Raw genomic sequence first — 20994 nt, 5'->3', positions numbered from 1 at the left:
ACTAGAACCACTCTACTAGCTACAACAGAAATCAACACTCACACCAACAAATTGTTTTAAGAGTTTTAAAATCTACAAACTTTAATTATAACAGAGAACTACATTTAGATGATATCGTAAACAGGGCAGACACTACAGGACAGCCACACCTTTGTCATATCACAGCTCAGATGGAAGCTTTTCATGTGCAATTGCTGGTAGGCTCTCACTGAGGACAATTTGTTAAATCCAATGACTCTGATTACTACCTAGTTTACATAAGAATTTGCAATGTTGACTTTTCATACAGTGACTCTTCTAAGGTTTCTATTTTCTGTTCTTCCCAATTATGTCAGCAAGCTTTTCTCCTTTTCTGGAACTGCTTCCTACGCTATATTATCTGGCTTGCCTCCCTAATGTTGTCTACTGACCCTGCCACATACGAGATGTTCTGTCAGTGCCAAGGACCCTTCTCATTCATGATCCCACACCACAAGGATGCTGAAGAGCTTTCAGAATGAGGCTGTGCTTTTACAATCATCTATGTTAAATAGATCTAAGTAAATGCTACTGGGAAAATGTATCGTCTCGCTCTCATGCACTGTTTGGTTGTGGCAACAGTTGAGCTAATATGAGTGGGTGGTGAAATGATTTAAATAATTAGTACTGTATGAAAGAACATCTATAATTTTTATTTAGGTTATCTTAGTTTATTTTTTCCCTGGATTTTGTGTTCAACCCACTGTATGTAGCACATGCACCACTAGTTGGCCCATTCTAAAGAGCAGGTATGGACCCAGGAAAAATAGCAAACTGAATAAGCTTAAAATAGATTTGAAATCTATTTTCTGAAAGCTTTCAGAAAATTACTTTTACTCTGATTCAAGGCCAAGCTATGTTTTTGGTCTTGCAGTAATTTGGAGGGGAAAAGGTGTATCTTGAAGAACAACTAAACTCCAAAGATCCAGCTTGAGCTGAGGCAGTAAGATGGTTCTTTCACTTGATTCTGATGGTAAAATCCAATTTATAAGTTATTATTGTGGCAAAATCTTCCAGGAATCTGAGCACATGAGTACCAAAATATCTAGCTGGTCATGTTCCCTTGGGAGCAATATGGTCTGTCCTAGGCATAAGCATTTTGTAACTGCTAGCATAGTGGCTTAGTATCATGTTATACTTTAACTACTGAGTGGAGCTCTGGGAATAGAAGAAATGTCTTGCTTTTCCATTGAGCATATCTCTGATCCTCTGAGAACAAACCAAGCATGATTCTACTTTACACTAGGAGACCATTTCATCAGAAGGTTACATTCAGGGGTCAGTATTTCAGAGCTGCTGTCTGGGCACATAAACGGAATATTTGTATGAGATTGTGTACTGTAAGATTTACTTATGGATTACTTTCAGACCACAAAGCTAGAACATACTCTTTCTGTCTAACCTCAATCTCTCCATCTATTTGTGTGTGTATGTATGCATGCATGTGAACTTCTTAAGAAAAATGTGTTAAAGAAAAAGCAAAGATGGCTGGGATGTACTTCTCTGAAGTACAATTCAGCCAGGAGATTGGCTTACCAACACAACTGCCACAGAGGATGGTATGTGACTTTGGATATATATTAATGTATTTGGGTTTCTTAAACCATAGTGGACTCCAAGCTCTATGCTAGGAATGACCTTACAACTTAAAAGAATGACACCTACTGAATGTGATTGCCAGGAATATGTAGGGTTTTTCCTTTTACCTGAAATTCTTCAGCAAAGCAAAAGTCAAGTTGCCCCAGTCCCTGTTGTGATAATGGTATTTATCACTGCCTCTGAGAAAAGCCAATGAGCAAAACTGTAATTTTGGAAACCTGAAATGTGCCCAGATTGTTGGCAGAAAATTACTTTAAATATCTGAACCTTGTCAGTTTGTCATAAAATTAAAGAACCAGTTTATGAAATCTGTCTGGATCTTGGTGTGAGGCACATTGACATTATGACGACTAAGTAATGTTTAAAAACATAAACTGAGCTCTAAAACAATGACAATGCAGCATCTCCGGGACCCTGTATTTTGTACTGCTCTTTCTCAGAAAAAGACCATTTGGGTAAATTTCGGTTACAAGATATAGGATGACTTTGCCCTTTCAGATTTCTCGCCTGGCCATTTGTTCTCAGAAGCAGAAAAGTTGACAACATTGAGTTGGAAGAGCACTCACAAACTCCTAATCGTGATACAAGAACCATGAAAACCACTGGGGCCCCTCTCCTTGCTCTGCAGTTAAACTGGAGGGACAGCGTAAGGCGCCGGATAAGCCTTTAAAACGGCAATAATGAACGTGGGCACCTGAGTTTTGTGCCCCCACCTGAGCACGGCACAGAGGCTCGCCTGGTGGGCCAGCCGCTGTCCCACGGGCGAGCTGCATGAGCCGGGCCCCTCGCGGTGAGCCGGGCCCGAGCCGGGCCCCCCGCCCGCACCCCGCGGCCGGCGGCGGAGGGGCCGGGCCGGCATCGCCCCTCGCTGCGGCCGCGCCCGGGCCCAGCCACGCGGGAGCCCCGCGGCTCGGAGCAGCCCGCTCTGGGAGCCGCGAGGGGAGGGGAAGGCAGGGCAGCTCCTGCCCTGCCGGGCCGGGCCGAGATGGTGCCGTGGAAAAAAAGTTGTGGCGGCTTCAGAGCTGGGCGGTGCGAGCGCGTGCGGGTACCTAGTAAAGCCGTCGGCTTCAGAGAAGAGCAGCCCCAGCTCAGTACTTCCTCCTGCCGATAAGATCTCCGCCAGCGCTCGTCACGGGTGGCGGCCGCCGCCGTCGCTGCCCTACTTGAATCGGTTTCAGACTCCTCCCGAGGCGAGACGGGAGCGGGAGCGCGGCGAGGCGGGAGGGAGGAGGCGATGCTGGGGGCCGCGCCGCTCCGCCCGGCCTCCTCCGCCCCGCGCAGCCCCGCTCCCTGCGCTGCCGGCAGAGCCTGCCGGGCGGCGGAGCTGCCGCTGGGACAGGCATGGGGACCTTAGGCAAGAGGAGAGAAAACCAGTGAGTTTGCCGTGCTGCTTTTACCCCCGTTGCTCCGCTCCCCGCGGCGGAGGGCACCGGGGTCGGTGTCACGCCTGAGAGCGTGCGGTGCCCGCCGGGGCGGTGGGGCGAGCGGGGGCTTCCGTGGGGCACGGGGGTGGCACTGCGGGGCCGGCCGGGTCCTCCCGAGGGGGACAGGGAGGGGAAAGAAGCGCGGGAGGGAGTGTGCGGGGGAGGATTTTGTTTCGCCCTTTGGGATGCCGGTGTGGCCGAGCAGGCGGGTCAGCGCGGGTGGAGGAGCCTCGCGTTACGGCGCCGGCTGAGCGCCGCCCGGGCTCGGTTACCTGCGGCGCGGCGCGGCCGGGAACGCCGTTGGCACCGGCCCGCCGGGCAGGCGGCACCTGCTCCGGGGCCAGTCAGCCTGGCATGGTCACTTGTTTGTGATGTCCGCCCCACCGCCAGGGGTGTACAGTGGAAGTGCAGGGCAGGCGTCCCCGCGCTGCACCTCAGTCCCCCTTTCGTCTGTCAGGTCGGGTGGCTGCTGCGAGAGGATCTGTTCTGAGGAATAACCAGAGGTGCCACTGGCTGAGCTTTGCCTGTCCAGCATGGCCAAGTCGGCCACAGTGTAACTGTAAACTGCTTTCAGGTGTGGAAACTTCAGGTTTTTTCCTGGGTGTTGTCAAAGCCTGAAATATCTTCTGCCTTAACTCGAAATATCTTCTGCTTTAACTCTTACTTTTTTGCTACTTGCTGGGATCCTCTGCCCTATGTTGAGGAGGCACGAATAAAGCTATGAATAAAGCTAGGAGAGGGGCTTAAGCTTGTAAAAAGAAAACACTGAAAGCTGATCAGGCCCTTGTTCTTTTTATATGAGAACAGGAAGTCAGATCACAAAGCTAAGAGGGAAATTGAGAAAAAGGGGGAAGGGTAGAGAATATTTGTGTGTCAGCTACTGTCAGCCTAACTACGTAGGAACTCAGTGATGAGTATTGCCTCTGAAGGGTCAGGTGTATTTTCCTGAATTTGAAATTATGGAGGCTGGGATCAGTGTTGGGTTGTAAATGACACTGTGGTCAGTTTTGTGGCTTCCCCAGCATTCAAGTGAGATGGAAAGGTAAGGATGAGGCTGGACTCTGACAGGGATGAGGTAGGGTCTTGTCTTTCTTCATAAGGCATGCATTTTTTTAACTTCATGCAGGAGTGCCTATTCAGGGATATCTGTGAATTTATTTCCACTATCTCTATGTAAAACACACTGGAGGAAATTCTATGCCGTTTCTTCCTGGGACTATTAGAGTCTTGCATGGTGTTCCAAGAAAAGTTATGTGATAGCACCTTAAAGACACTGGAGTCACTTGTTTAGGAAGGCTGTGGAGTGTCTGAAATAAACCCAGAGGATCCCTGAAATTTCAGGAGTCCCTGAAATAAACTCAAATTTCAATGAAATGGCAGTGCTTGTTGTTATTTTGCAAACGGTATGGTTATACTCTTAAGTCAGATCTTCCAGTGGTTCCTGGTATTTGCAGGCAAATATATTAAATCACTTTTCATTAATACAATATTGTTCCAATTTACTATTTGATACAGAAATATGAACTTGTGTGCAAGCAATGAATAGCCTTTAATATTATCTATAAACATACATGTTCTTGCAGTAAAAGGTATTATACGAGTAAAACACAAGACTAAAATTAGATATGTGCTTTATTTTGGTCTTATTTACCGTTGTTATTAAAGACATTTATTTGCTCATGTATACTATTTTAAAGCAACCTAGGAAATAATAGTATTGAATAGATGCAAATTAATATAATTGTTTTGGTTGTGAAATACTCCACTATTAGGTTGTGCTGATATTTTGTTTACTTAACAGTGACTTCTCAGATTAAATTAATAAAGCTAGTCAGGTGTTTTCCAATGTTTTTAGTATTTTTTTGCTCCTTTACTTTTGGTGGACACAGACATCTGATGGTAGGTTATTGCGTACTCTCCAACAAACAGACAAGACTGCTGATAATCCTGACAGATCATTCAGGGAGTTCTGTGACCATGTGCTCTGCCACTCACATTTAACAGAAAAAAAGTCACTTACTGAGCAGTTCATTTGGTGTACATATCAAGTGGGAGGGTTATGTATTTCAGCAACCCAACTAGAAAGAGTTAATTGTCCTTTAAATCTTTCCTCCTTTCCCGTGCAATGTAAAATTTGCCACTCTATCTTGTATTTACTTCACTATTGTGCTTTCTCCTAGGCAGCCTGCCCAAGCATGCAGCACTGCCCCTGAATCAGCGCTGGAGCTGCAGCAGACCAGCCACTGTCACAGCCTCTCAAACCATACTCAGGTCATGATGGTGCCCTTGGGGCACCTAGCCAAAGGAGCCACTTTGGAAGACCTTCTTGAAACCTGCATTCAGTCTTTTGGTGAGTGCCTGGAGGTTTTTAGAGTCAAATTAATTTGTTTCTATGTCTATGGTTATGTTTCTGTTGGCTGTGTTTCCTATAGGGAATTAAATACATTTATTGGGGAAGTCAAATGGTGTTCACTGAGAATTGTTTGTGCTACAGGTGATTGTATTGTTAGTTGATGGATGTGTTTATGCAGCTGTGTGTAATATATGCTGAGAGATTAGAGTAACTACTGCTTGTTCTTCAGGGAACCAGACAAATTGCAATCATCTACACTTCTGAGAGTACTTTTGTTAAGTACCAATTTTGTAAACTTCAGCAAGTTATCAATATATTTTTGTATATTACAATAACCTTCTCATAATGCGTGCAAGCAACATGTTAATATTAAACATTTTTAAACAAGAAGGGTTATTTTTAAGCTAGGTGAGATAACACTGGATTGCTTTTTGCATTATCAGTATAGATTTCAAGTTGTTTCTTTATAAGAGGAAAGAGTCCAAACAGAAATCACAACTGCATTTTTTAAATGTATCAATTATCTGTCTTTTTACAATAAGAATTGAAGTATGGATAAGTGTAACCATTGCCTGAGCTGTGTACCCCTAGTTTCCCTTTCTAGCTTTTTCATTAGTGTGTTTATATTCAATATTATTAAAATGTTATTACTGAAGACAAAGTGATTCTGAATAAATTGCTTATAAGTAGCGCATCTGTTTGTTAGTGCTGAGTCTTTCAGGGCTTTGAGCTACTCCCAAAGTATATGGGGGAAAGTCTTAGTTTCAGAAGTAGTCCTTAGAAGATAAATGTACTTGAACACCCACTCAGCTCTAAAATAATTATCTATATAGTTAAATAGTAACACATTGTGCTGATCTACTGGTACAGTGCATAAATACTGTGTAAACAATGACTAATCTTTCACATTTGTTTAAAACGAGGTTTTTTTTAACTTTAAAGCCTTCTAATCAGCATGAGCAGAGAAATGCATGTCTGAGAAAAGCTGGTGAAACATGTAATTGTCAGTAAATCTTGTCTCTTTTTTTGCTTCTTTTCTTCTCCAATTCATTATTGTGAAAACTCTGAATTTCTGTAAAGCCCTAATTCCTCAACAAATGTTGATTGATATATATAAATAAATTTCAGTTCAGTAGCGGGGGAATAAGTTATCTAAAACATAAGGCTTTCAGGTAGCTGTAATGACTACTTGACCAATATTAATATCTCCACATTTTAATGAAAAAACAGTAATATAAATGTAACATTATAAAATTATAGAATAGTTATTAAAGTGATTGATTTAAAGTAGGGCAGGTGAAACCCTGAGTAGGAGATTATTTTTGGCTAATACTCTGTATAGCAATATAGACATGCTTAGGTGTTCTCAAATTGCTGAGCATCAGTACATTAAAAGGACTGAGGTAATGAAGAAAAGTACCTTTGCAGTTCAGCAACACATGCGTGTGAATCTTTCTTAAGGGTTTCACACTTCAGCTAGAAAATTTACTGTAATCCACTAGGTAGGGTTTTCCTGACCCTTGACAAGCTTTACATAAGTTGAGCAAGGTGAATTGTAGTGCATCAGCAAACGTCATTATAACTCACTAAGGACTGCTGAAATCATGTTGTGTGCTGCAGAGGCTTAGACCCTTAATTGGACAATTCATAGTAGTGTCTGTATTTATACATCTTCCATGAAACTATGCATGTTCTTATGCTATGTTGGAAATTCCCATTAAGATATTTAAATAAAAATACAACTGCTGCAACACTAGGTAACTTGCATAATAAAGTTCATTAAAGAAGGCTCTTGTTCTATCAGCAAAACCAGTGCAAAATTCATTCACATTATTGTGCCAGTAAAGGAAGAGATAAAAAGTCTTTAATCTGAGATTTTGAAGAGGGTTGGGGGCAAGGAGCAAAATGGTGGGAAAAAAAGCATAACTGCAGAATGATTACAAGGAATCTGAATGATTGAGCAAACTTCTTTCCATGCATATATGGATATACTGAAATCTTATAACCTCTATGCTGATAGTTCTGTTTAGGCTGAGATTTTATCTTCAGTCTTGGATATGCTGACCTATAATATTTTGTATATTATTCTATAAAGTCATTATTGTGATTTGAGTAAGTTTTATTTAAATGTTTAAAGTACAGAATCCCTCCCAAGTCATTGTACATTTGAAGTTTACTTTCTGAAAAAAGCCATTGGTTTATTTGCTGTCTATTCTTAAGGAGAACAAGAGGCAGTAGATAGTGACGATGATGTGTCATGTTTCAGAATATGTACTGCATCTTGTTAGCATTATACTGCACTTGCTACACATGCTATGTGTACAAATACAATTCCTCTGTAATGGATGCAGCTGAGTTTATACTCCTGGACTCAATTATAGAAGTTTGAAGAAAGCAAACAGTGTGTAAGAGAGGCTGCGATCAACAATGGTGTGTAAGGAGAAGTTGGCAGCCTTTTAATGTATATGCAGAGAATATCACAAGAAGGTCTAACCAAGAAGGTATTAAGTATCAGTACATACTTACAGCTGTGGAGAACACAGACTGCAAGTTTGTATTGATTCTTGTTGTATTGATTGTTGTAATTTGTCTTACAACATGATTTGGGAGAAGAAAGGAGGATGGGAATTTGCCAAATTGAAGTTAAGAGTGAGACAACTTTGCTGCAGTATTATAAATGGGTTCCAAGAGGAAAGACTTTGTTAGGAAAGCCAAGTTAATCCAAAAGCTTAGTCAGTGCAGTTAACTTAAAATCCTGCTTTGGGGTGATTAGTATGTGTGCTCTTTCACCTCTCTCAAACTTGGTCTTCTTTAGCTTGGACTGATGAATGACAGGTGTGTGCCTTAGTGACAGAAACAATGAGGGGCTTAAGAGGTAATTTGAAGTCATGTAGGTGGTCACTACATCTGAAAGAGTACATCAGGCCAGTGTTTATTCAACAGCATGATGAGGAGATGCTAAAAGTAGAGGTTTCTTCAAGTTCCATGGAAATTTGAATCAGGATGATGAAGATGAATCATCCTGCAAATGAATTGCCAAAAGTAAAGGCAATAAAAAAGCAAGGATGTAAGTGAAGGCAGGAGTTTGGGAAGAAATAGCATGATGAGATATTGAATGTTGGAAGTGTCTTAGAAAGGAATATTGGTCCTTTCTTAGGAGAAGATCTGTGGAGACTTGAGACCACTCTCACCAGTTTTAAGAGAAGATATTTGGTTATACAGGAGAGTGATTCAAAACATGTTCCAAAATGTGTCTCAGAAGACCTTCCAACATTATATGTAGCTATAGGATGGTGTTACTGCTATGATCTGGATTGACAAGAATTGTAGAGCACAAATAAACGCATCACACCTGATTGCCTAGAAAAGAAGGGGAGGAAAAGAGAAAGAAAGGAAGGAAGGAAGAAAGAAAGGAAGAGCAGGAGGTAGGGTAAAATGATTTTGAAAACTAGAAAAGACAGTAGCTGCAGAAAGGTTAGATTCAGTGCAACCTCTACATCAGAGAGGTTGCACTGAATCTAACTTCACTACTAACCCTGAACAAAAATCTCATAAAGAGATAACTAAAAGTAGATTTTCCATTGGCAACAAAATGGCTTAAGTTGTAACTTCAGGGAAGCAAAGAAGTAGTTAATAGATCTTGGCCCAGAATATGACAGCTTCAAGAGGGAGATAATTTATTCTGGAGGAAATCTTCATTAGTGACTGTGATTCTGGAGTGGAATTTTACAGAGAACAGTGACTTTAACCCCCTGCATCCATTTTTTTTTCCCATTATGTAGCACATGAAATGCCACAGGAAATGTACTTTTGACTGGCAGACAGGTCTCTGAAAGTCAGTATGGCTTTGACTCTTATTTTGTTGCTAGTTGTGAAGGCATTTAAGTCTATCAGCTTTGTTGTTGAAGCCAGCAGAGTTAGGTCTAGTTTGCTGGCAGGTCAGTGGAACACAGGAAGCATCTGCTTAGTAGCACAGCCATACTTTTATGTCTAGTTCTTATAGCAATCTTTGTGACACTACATAAATGAATAACATATATTTAGTTCAGAAAGTGTTACAGATCGGAGAGGAAAAATGTATTAGCAGTGTTCCATTCACTGGATACCTAATACGTTAATTTTATATCTGCTAAATGTTCGTGACATTTATCATGATACCCTAGGGTATCCTCATGGTACTGTGAACTTGAAATTCTGAATATGTGTTTTGAAGTCAATTTCTAATCTAGAAATTACTTTTGTTTTCTAACTTCACAATATGTTAGTGCATGGTAAGAGGTCCCTGTTTGTTTTCTTCGACTACGTCTATTTTTATCTTATAAATCTACTTTTTAAATCTAGAGTAAAGTTTAAGGGTGCCTATTTTTTAAACAAACATACCTTTCAAAGATCCAGTGAGCTGTTTTAACATGCATTCAAGCTTATAAACCATGTAGGGTCAGAGAGCCTTCTCCTTGCCCACACAGAATATTTGTTTAAATTGTTTTTACAAGTGTTTAAAGACTGTATTGCAATCAGGACAACGTGTGTCTTCAGCATAGTGCCAATTTGATATCTCCTTCTTTTGTCTGTAGTAAAGTCCTGAAATGTTACCTAGAATTACCTAACAAACAATTCCAAGAGTGCACTTGAAAGCCATCGTTTACTAAAATACGTCTTGCTAAAAAAATCTGAGGATCATTTAAAAGCTAAGAATTCTGTAAGAGCTCAAGATGTTATTGTTATGAAGGAGTTTTTGTCCTTAACCTCTGAGTACAAGATCTTACTCTTTGCCTCTTACATTTGAGTGCTGGAAGTATGTTTACTGTAGCATATGGATGGCATATGCTTATCCTACAACTCAGACACTTCAGTTAAAAAGAGATCAAGAAGTATCATCTTCAAATGCATGTCACAGTGCAGTGTCCCTGTGTTTGGTTTATTTAAAGAGGTGTAAGTAAAGGGCTTTAGGAAAGCAACAAAAATATTTCTGAGACCACGTAGCATAATTCCATGTAAAATCTCATCCATGATAAACTGTTTGCAATGGAGCTACTTGTTTATACATATATGTCAGTTTTAACCCATGGAGGACTTAAAGGAAGTGGAAAATTACAACTTCAAAGATTAGCAATGTTCTTAATAGGATTTATGTGAACCTAATGCAATTTGCAACTTGTAATAGTCATAAAAGCCATGGAAAGCTAGGTCTAGGAGTAGGTTGTGATGTGAAGTTGTTCTGCAGTGTTTGATCTGTGCTAAACTAGCTTGTTGCCTCAATGTGTGATAAACTGACATGTTTGTAAACAAACCTTATAAATGCTGGAAACTACATTCAGACTAATTTGGATGAAAGATGCCACAGAAGTGTTTTGATAGAAACCAAAAACATCTCACAAAGGTGCTGATGCTGGTCGCTTCTTAGGTGCAAGCTACCAAAAGGTTAACATGGTTCTCATTTTCTGGAATGAAAAATAACTGTATTATTGAGTTGTGTAGTTATGTGAACTGATAATGTCTTTATATTGCTCATCTCAATATCATGCAAAAACATATTGAGACTTAGGAATTCTTTAAGAGTCATATATATATTGCATCCATCTTACAAACAACAAACCAGGCAAGTTAGAGTTCCCTCCTTAGAGCTGTAGGCATTTTCTCCTCTAAAATACAGAAAAAAAAATGAAAACTATCCCATTTTTCCCATATCAGTTATCTGCAAAAAACTCACTCTATTTTGAACACAAATATGTTCTTCCACTCTGGTTCAAGCATGCAATTAACTACTAAAACAATCACAGGTCAATTACTGTGTTTATCTATTTATCAAATTTACTATATAAAAATTCTTACGTAGAATTCTGATTCAAAGGCAATAAAGTCTTTCAAGGCGTATGCACACCCACAGAATGCAACTATCGCCATTTGCTTTTTTCCTCTCAGGTTTCCCTGAACAATCACCTGTTTTTTTCTCATGCTGCACAAACTTGCAGGGTTCTATCCCTTCTCTTGATGCCTGAGCTGAATGTTGAGGTCTCCAGTTCCCCCCAAGGTGTTAAGTTTTATCCAGGATGCTGTTCTGTGAGAAAATGCTGTTGATCATTGTGTGTTAAGTAATCTGAGTGCTATTTGGTCAAATACAGTGCAGAAACGTTACTATTGCTTGGCAACAGAAACTATGTTAATGATCAATTAATGACATTGTGGGAACAGAAGAGTCATTACTGCTCTGTAGAATGCATGACATTGTGGGAAGAGAAAAGTAGTTACTGCTCTGGAGAATTCTAAGTGCTGTTTAGCTAACTATTGAAGTTAATTGTGGTTGTACCAAAATGAAAATGATTTCTTTTTTAACCTGATGTCTGTGAAAAAATTTTCCCAAAGAAAAGGAACTTTTAGATTTCTTTATATGTATATTATAGAGTTCTATTTAGCAAATTTGACTTCCCTTTTTCAATATAATTTTCCAAAGCCAAGAAGTAAGTAATAAATCAAAATGAAGAAAACTTAGACTTTCTTCTTTATAATGCAGTCTCTTATTTACTTATATTTACTACTGGGATATGACTGCAAATTCTGTCTTCATGCATCTCAATATAACTTCAGGAAAAATCAGTATAACTATTATTTAGCAATGCAAAATATTCTAATTGCCCATCACCAGCCAGCTGATACCCAGACAGTTCCCAAGCAACAGCCGCCCCGACAAAGTTGCAGCCTGTTTCTAAATGCTAAGCATTACATGGTATGACACAAAATATCCATTGCTCAGCTGTTCGGGCTGTCTCTGCAGCCTCCTTGCTGCTGGGGCAGTGTGAGAAGGCATCCCCAGCTCCTGGGTTAGGGCTTGGTTTGCCATAGTCTGTAAACACCAGTTCCAGAAGTATACCTAGAAGTTAATGCCAAGACTAGGAAGCTTAGGTATGTGAGTGACATGGTCAGTGAGGAATATTAGAGCTGGAGCATGCAGCACTAATGAAAATCAAGGTCAGGAAGTGGGATCCAAGGGATCTGCAACTCCTTCAAGCCCCTGAGAGGCAAGCAGCTTGGTGTCTGCTAGTGTGTTGCAGTTTGACCCTTTGGTGGGACAGGCTTCCTGCTTCCCTGGATGGGGTGACTGACTGCCCAGGATCAGTCCTGCCCTCAGAGGGAAGCTTCTTGTAGAACACTGCAGAGTAAGGGTTAAAGCACACATCTGGGCTCAGTGGTCAGACAGGGACACTGGCCTCAGCAGTTTCTGGTTCTGTTCTGGGAGCCTGTTTTTCTCCTATGCATCAGTGCCTGTGCTGGCACAGCTGTGTTGCCAAGCATTACACTTGAATTATTCAGGAGTTGCCTGCAGCTCAAAAAATTCGCATGGCTCCAGCACCATGACTTAAAGCTTTGGAAAAAGTCTTGAGTACTCAAATTATGTTTTGTAGGCTTTGGAGAAAAAGACTATTTTATTAAAAAGTTTGCATCTAAATTTGCTAAAATCAATATTTTAAATATGCTGTAGAAGGATGTGTCGTGTGCATCCATGTGTGCAAACTTTTTGTCTTCTTCTGTGTACCTCATCTGAATTTCCAAGGCTAATGGAATGCTTTCCACCCACATTGCTTTTGGTTTCTCTCAAAGTACATTTTAATTTCGGAAAATCATCCCATTTCCCTTTGACAAGAGCTTTTATCTCCTTGTTTTTCATTTCAAAGAATTACCCACCTAGAGCTCTTTCTGCAAGATGTAGCTTTCCAAAAGCTGCTTCTGAGAGAGGGTAATGATTTCCCCTGGAGATTTCTCTCCCCTAATGTTCCCTACGCTCACACAAAACAGTCTCATTATTCTTTTTGGATACATATTATCCCCATTTTGTCTTGGATATATCTGCATTGTTTATGAGTATTTGAAGGAACAGGAGTGGGTTCCCCCCTCCTCTATTCTGTAGGGAGTTAAAATGGAATAGACTTGAAGAAACAGCAACTTTATGGGGTTGCTTCTAACATTTTTGTTAACTTGTTTTGTTTATAGAGCTGTTGGTGCAGGATTGATCACAAAGTAGTGGAGTTTTTCCTCTCAGGAAAATACTGATTTCTTCTAAGTTTAGTTTTGGAGCGTTTCTTCCTAAGATTGATTACTTGTGTAAATAAATGTATGTAAAACTCAATAGTTGCAGACATGTATGGGCAATAAGCCAATTTAAAAAGACACAAATGAATCCAAAACTTTGGTGCAATTCCCTGAGCCTTTTGATGTTGTCTGCTAAACATCATGTAACTCTTGTGGCATGAGGCGGAATTCCATCATCCTGTACAGAATTAAATGGAAGCTGGAGAGCTCAATATTCCACCAGATTTCTGCTGCAGCTAAAACTAAAAAAAAGCATTCTATTACCTTATTACTGTGTCACCTTTGCAAGAACATTCTTATTAAGTTATATTATTTCTTAAAGATATTAAGTACTTAATGATTTGAAACAAAGAAAAAATCACTAAGGATAAGTACAAAGTTCTACTTAGAGTAATCAGCTGTAAAAATGGTATGGTGAAGTCCTTCAAATACAGCATTTCTGCAGAAAAGGATCTCATTGTGAAGATGGACTTTAAAACTGAAAATGGTATTAATTACAATAATGATATTGTATCACTGCAGAAACTCTGCGTACATGGAGGGATGTGTGTACTTTCATATTTTCTGTATATACATTGTACATTTGCTTACATTAAAATGTAGGTGTATAGAAAGGTATTATGCAATATTTGATTAGACCGAAAGGAGAACTCTTAAATGATAGAGAAACTCAAGCATTGGCATTAGTCACCTACAAAAGCTGTGAAGTGCTCATTACTGTAGAATTTTGAGAACAAATTAAAATGGTTCTGAAGTGAGATTTTGAGAAAGCTGTTTCTGTATTGGAGCAGCAGAATACAATATATTGGTTCCTAGCCCTGATATGTGCCATCAACTGAGCATTCGGCTGTCATTAAAGAATTAGTTTAAGTTAAATCTGCTTGCTGACCCTCAATAATGGTGTCATAATTGATATGGAGAATGGTGGCTTCTTATGAATCTGATTCTGGCCAAATTCTACCTTCAATTTAATGAAGGTAGTTAAATGACTAGCTCTGTTACAGAGTATCAAATTCCAACACAGAAGTAGTAAGCATGGAGTAAGAAGGCTACTATGGGTTGCTTAAGTTTTAAGATGAAGGGGAACAGACTGTTTCCTGTTTGTAAAGGGAATTTCCAGGGAGTATCTGTAAAATACTTATGAACTATTTTATTTAGTTTTGGTAGCTTCTAGCCATTTTAAAATTTTCTTGCAGTACTGCACCTCACGTGTGGGGCAGATGCATTGACTTTGGCTGTTTCATTTCAGTCACTAAACCCTACCATGTACTCCCACATGTATTTGCATATTTCTTATGTCTGTGTGATTTCTCAAGGTCTTTGAAACCTTGAGACCTTAAGAACATAAGTTCCCTCAGTTTTCAGATGGCAGGTTGACTTAATAATCTTTGCAGACATTTATAGCACCATCCTCACGCTGTGTTCTTTAAACTGCTGGAAAAAAAATGCAGAAGTCTTGAAGAATTCTATGTGGCACATCAGAATAGCAACCCACGACTTTCAGCTTTGCACTTATCTTCTGGCAATTGCTTGATACTTTCTTGCACTGCATTGTTTTCTGCATTTTGATAACCACTGAAAGACTTAAGGGAGTTTACAAGAAGTTATTCGTGTTCTTCGTAGCTTAGTCACTGATCATGTGATGTCAGTGCTCTGTGATTCACTTCTGATTCATTTCAAATTGTACTCTAGGTGATACAGTTGGAACCTGCTTATGAAATAAAGATGGTGCTTATGAAATAAGGGCCTCTTAGACCTAGAAAAGATAGCTTTTCTTTCCTACAAAATTCAGTTTGGTTAGGACATCCTTGGCATTCTTACTACTGCCTTCTCATTGCCTTCGTGCATCAGAGGGAAGGTCTCAATACAGCGATCTTCTCTGCTGAACAGATTCTTTCTGCTAAGTATATTTACCACAGGCTCGTGGCCATCAGGACCTGGTGAAAAGCAGGGAGTTTGCTCTTAAAGCCTTGCTTACCGACTTTTGAGCAATTTGTTTCTCTGAAGCATTCAAGGACCTAGAAATACTTAAGCTATTTCTAAATCACAGATTGCGAGGAGTCACTCATTGGATCATGCAATAGAGTGGCTGATGGGCCTAAATTAGAGGGTTCTTACCTTGTGTGTTCTGAGTCTCACATAAGAAATGAAACTTCCGTAATTGTAGTTTTTAGTGACTTTGTGCTACTACGTGGATCGTAAAATACTAATCATTAACTGTCATTGTGCTTTCACTTATGGAGTTAAATGCTGGAAAAGTATATTCAACTTCTGCTTTTTTTTTTTTGTTTCAGAGTATATTTATTAAAAATCTTAATACAATAAGGGAATTTACAGGAGAAAAACATGCAACAAATAACTAGTTGGTTATTTGTATTTTGCTCTAGTGAGACAGAGCTAAGGCTTTTGCAGTAATTTTCAGCTTTCTTTCATGTAAATTGACTCACTGAAACACACCCATTGCACTTTAGTTAGTGTTCACTCGGTGGTTTTGCTCAGTAGGCTGTGTGGTTAGAAGCAGGTATACAAACGGAAATGAAAAGGAGTTTTAAACAAACTGCTGGGGGTTCAGGAGAGTGCTGCAGAGGCACTCAGAGGCACAATTGCAGCACAGTCAGGCCAGCCCTCTTGCTGGCTTCACCATTTGTGCAAGATGCTTTACCATTGTAAATTGTGTGCTGGTACAGTTCATGCAGGCTTCTGTTCAGTGCTCAACCGTACTGGGAACATTTAAATTTATTTTTGCAGAGTGTTTATTTTGTTTTTTAAGCCACCACAAATACAATGGGTGTTTTTTGTGAAGGTGAGCCTTTTACTTGGATGAGAGAACAGATAGCCCCAAACTTCATATTGCTTTAATGTGTGCAGAATAGTTGCATGCCATCGTAATGAAGTGTATCTGTGTTGCAAGACAATTAGGTCTGGATGTGGTGAAGCATAAATACACTTTCATTATGCAGGAAAACACCATAAATGTGTTGGCTTAAGTACTCATAGTAGGCAGAACATACTGTTTTTCTCTGTACCTTTGTGACATGATAAAGCTAAATGGAAGAGAGACCTTCTAGAAAACAAAAATTCAAATGGGAACCTGTGGCCAAGTGATACCTGTATTATGTCACAGCAGAGGATTTTGCACACAATGAAAGTACTAAGGGAGAGAGAGTGTTATTTTTTGTCTTTGTTGTCTGGAAATGATCTATATTGAGCACTTACAGGAAGCTGTATATTCTTAAGAGTATGTGTGCACACATCCATTTGGCTTCCAAGTTAAGCATGTACTGAACTGTTTTCCTGATAAAACAGGAGGTAGTGGATGGAGCCTCTGGCAGAACACCAAGTTTTGCCAAAGGGAGAAAACTGATACGGGCCACTGTGTGCAATGCCTAAACTAATTTTACTCTTCGTGAAGACACCCAAAGGGTACAAAATGCCAAATACTAAAGGCCTGATTAAGTATTTATTCTTAATGATCCAGCCTCCCTCTTCAAATTTCCCGCTTCTCTGGCTGAAAAATTTGCTGGTTTGCCCTCAGAGCTCATGCTGTAATGCCTAAGCAGTTTATATCTCAGAAGGGTTCTTTCAGTAAGGAATGAAATTTTGTGTGAACACAAACAAGGAACACATAAACTTTGGTTCATGCTGTACAACAGAACTCATGGCATAAGTCAAAAGTCAGATCAAGAACTTCCTGTTACTTGGGGTCTGTTTCATGCTCCTGCTCTCATTCATGGTGCGGTAGGACAGGCAGACTTTTCCTTTGCGCATACCACTGAAGGTAGATACATTTGGTATTTTCCTGTAGAAGGGCATGGAAATTGTTACCCAGTAACTAATGTGGATTATCTTGTTTTGCAAATGGGCTGTTTCAAGTTCCATTTTGGTGATGTGCAAGTTAAAGTGCCTTCTCCCTGCCTTCCCTAGCAGTAGATGTCATTTCATATGCTGGAAATCTGTTGTTTCACATCCCTCTTCCATTTTGCTGTATTGTGCTTTGCTTCTCTATCTTGTTCCTGCTGCTGCTTTTTAAAGAGAGAACTACATTTATTCCCATAGAGGTTAATCTATTTAAAATTATTCAGGAAGATTGATTTTCTTTTGTATTTGAAAGGGTGTCAAATTTCCATTCAAGCTACTTAGGTTCTCTTATGCCTGGCTTTAACTGACAAGAGCATTGTCAGTTAATATTTACAAACACTTTCACTACTGTTTGTTGCAGTAATGGAAACTTTTTAAAAGGTTCTGCTACATTTCTTGTCCTTCATCTTTTTGACATATGGAAAAACCCAGAAGACAGATGTAGTCCAAAGTCCTTCTGCTGAAATCTCTGTACTGCATAGTTCAAATTGATGTGCAGTACAATTAAGTCCAGGACAGGGAGTGTGCACAGGTTAACCTCTAACAGGGTTTCTAGCATATGTTGTATCTCATTCCATGTGCATCTATGCACATCTGTGATCCTATGCTGTGTGTGCACTCTGGTGTTGTGTGTCATCTGTACAAAAAGGCTCACAAACAATTGAGAATATTGCTCTTCTGTTTGTTAACTGTAGTCATACCAATGGCTGGCTGAGATGGATCAGTAACTGAACTATTTTGCTCTGCAGTTCAATTATTTGTTTCCAAGTTTATATTCATATGCCTAAAGCTAAGATTTTAAGTGCATTGCTGGGCTTAGATCATCATGTATTCTGGGTATTCTGGTTCTGATTACTTTTGAGACACATATGCTTTTTTGTTTGCCTTTTTTTTTCCTTATTTTTAAGGGTCTTCCAAACACAGCAGCAGTGAAATATAGTAGTTGTTATATGGCTCTCACCAGAAAAAGTATGCACTCCCTAAATTAGTGAGTTGCTGCTATCTTTGAAATAGCATACGTGAACAGACCTGATTAGAATTAGGATTCTGAGAAAGCCTGTTGAAAATTGTTTATGAAGGTATAGCAAGATTTCAATATGAATAATCCTTTTTGTTTTTTAGATTTAGAAGGAAATGCATGTCAAAACAACCAGCTGCTAAAAATAATTCTGGCCATGCATCAGTTTTTCATCTCCTCTGCAGACATGCTTCAGAAACTCGTTGATCTATATCCTTTGTAATCTTCACCTGCTTTTAAGGTAGCTTGATAGCCAGACAAGTTTAAAATGGGTAAGTAGAGGATATTTAATCTATGGGTGTATTAGTATTCTACTAGTTATTCTGTATACTTGTTCTTCACGGATTTTGGTTGTATGGTGTGCTTTTGTTTGGTTTAGGGTTGGCGTTTTTTGTTTGTCAGGTTTAGCTTGTTATACAGAGAGGAAAAAGGGAAACTCCAAGTCATGTTTTAAGTAGGATAAATCACCCTCTGTTGGCTGGGGAGGGAATATCTAGCAGGTGTTAGATGAACGTAGGCACTTCCATTAGGTACTGTGAACCTGGATCTAAGTTTTGGATTTGTGTCTCTCTCTGTTCACTATCAAGTCAAAGAGTAAAGAACAAAACTGTATCATCAAGGTGTGAAAATTTTCGATGAAAATTATTTCTCTCACACGCACTCAAAATTGGTGAAATAAATCATAAGCTTTTCCTTTCTATTTGTTCTCATTTTGAGTTGACTGCCTGGACTCATATGTGTGTGTTTCTGGCTCATTAGGTTTTTCACAATGTAACTACTAGATCATATTCACAATACTAGCCTTTCTTTGGAATTTTTATTTGTGGAATATGTTACTGTCTTCTTAGCTTTACAAAACGTTTACTCCTAATTAGATGAGCATAGTACAGGATGGACACCTGTCATGCTAAGAATCTCCATCCAATTTTGGTACAATTCAATTTAATAATCTTTTCTTTCCTCAAACTCTGTATCTTCCGGGCATTTACAAGCAGCATCCTTACAACAGAGCATTACTGGAACACTGACTGTCTCTCTGTAGCAGGACTGTCTTGCTGCTTCTCTAATGGCAGGATCAAGTGTGCTAAGCTACAGCTGTGGTGTAGTGTTGTGTTTCACTTAGGCTCCTGGGCTCTTGGAAAATGCAGCAAAGGCAGTGCTTGCATCTTCTTTCTGAGGTGTAACATTTTCTACAACCAGAAAAACAATTCAAACTTTTATTAGACTTGCATATTTTGGAAGCTTGGTTTTTAACTCTGTGTGTAGCTCCCTGTAAAGACATTGAAAGTTAAAGACAGTTTTGAATGGATCAGGTATTCGGAGCTCTTGTATTTCGCAAAACCTTGCAAGTGTTCCAGTTACACTGTTTCCCATCCTCTAAATTAAGGGAGAGATTTCAGGTGGTTACAAGTTCTTTGTAAGTCATCTAATTCTAGTCATTCAGAGAGGAGCCCTTAAAAATACTTGGGAACTTAATCAGACTTCGCCAGTTCTGTAGTCAGCATAGTGTAAGCATGCTGAAAGGGGACATGGCATGTCCCCTCAGCTGTGGTAGATTTAGGCTGCAGTTAATTGCAATCGGATTTTGAGTGGATCCACAAGGTATTTTCATTACATTGTGTTTTTCATGCCTGAAAATATGTATGTCACCTCCATCAGAAGAATCAAGACATGCTTAATACATTTTTCAAAGTGGATTTTCCATGACATCCACAGACATTGCCTATGATATCAAAACATGTTTTAAAGAGCTAATAGACTAAAAATATGGTTGTTCCTTTCAGTTGCCAGAGCAAATAAAGTGAAAACTGTTGTGTAGCTAGAAAGGTGAGGTTACTATGGAGAGGCATGTTACATTTTGCTCTGCCATTGTCAACAATTGGTTATGTTTAAAAGAAAAATGCCTTTTTTTTTAAGTCTCCAGTGAATTAGCTGAAAAGGATTGCTTCATAAATGGATTGATAAATTTGGTATGAATATTTCAATTTTTAATGACATCTGTCATTGCATGAGTTTTATGAGAAATTTTGAGGCATGTTGCAAAGAAACATGTAGAAAACAGAGTCCCTTTGCTGGTTGACACTGCTCAGTACTCTGGCAACAGCACCAGTATTACTCATAGTAGTCATAGTTGCAATAAACTTCGGTAGCAACCTGGGGATATACTTTGTATATACTTTGTATATACTTATGTAAAACCCTATTTGCCATCAGCAGGATGATTCTTTTTGCTTACAGCGATAAGAATAAGATTGGGAAGTATCAAGCATGTTTTATTTTACATCTTATGTGAATGGATGTGGTTTTCCTTAACAGTTTTCTACCTATCTTAATGCTTTAGAAAATAACTCTTCCATGCTGTGTGTGAAGATATGCTATTTTGTGAGGTAAGTATGTTCCTGGTTGCTAGCTATTAGTTGTTAGCTTGCAGTTATCTATGTGACGAATATAAATATGTTTTTGCATGTCTGAAATTCACATAAAAAAGAGAAACAGGTATTCTGCTTCAGCTTTTCAAGGTTCACTTTAGCAGCTCTACACAGAAAGGTCCAATTGGCATTTAGCAGATCTGCTTAAATCAGTGCAAGAGTTCTCAGGTCACAGTTTTGAACTGAGTCTATATGAATCTGTATCTTAAG

At 39.4% G+C, this 20994-nt stretch overlaps 1 protein-coding gene across 2 annotated transcripts in view; it reads left to right on the top strand.

The window, feature by feature from the left end:
- The first annotated feature begins 2890 nt into the window (after positions 1 to 2890).
- RASGRP1 (RAS guanyl releasing protein 1) overlaps positions 2891 to 20994 on the top strand; it is a 37597-nt gene continuing 19493 nt past the window's right edge. The window contains exons 1-4 of one of the 2 annotated variants that reach the window (XM_063160488.1): positions 2891 to 2990; positions 5222 to 5391; positions 18460 to 18565; positions 20680 to 20742. In XM_063160488.1, coding sequence (XP_063016558.1) covers positions 2959 to 2990; positions 5222 to 5391; positions 18460 to 18565; positions 20680 to 20742 — 371 coding nt within the window. In that variant the 5' untranslated portion in view covers positions 2891 to 2958. Of the gene's footprint in view, positions 2991 to 5221; positions 5392 to 18459; positions 18566 to 20679; positions 20743 to 20994 lie in introns of those variants that run through there. The other variant, XM_063160487.1, reaches the window with a different exon arrangement.

This window comes from Melospiza melodia, chromosome 6, assembly GCF_035770615.1.
Source record: "Melospiza melodia melodia isolate bMelMel2 chromosome 6, bMelMel2.pri, whole genome shotgun sequence".
NCBI classification, from domain to species: domain Eukaryota; kingdom Metazoa; phylum Chordata; class Aves; order Passeriformes; family Passerellidae; genus Melospiza; species Melospiza melodia.
Note: the sequence above shows the minus strand (reverse complement) of the source record. Positions and strands in the feature narration are given on the sequence as shown.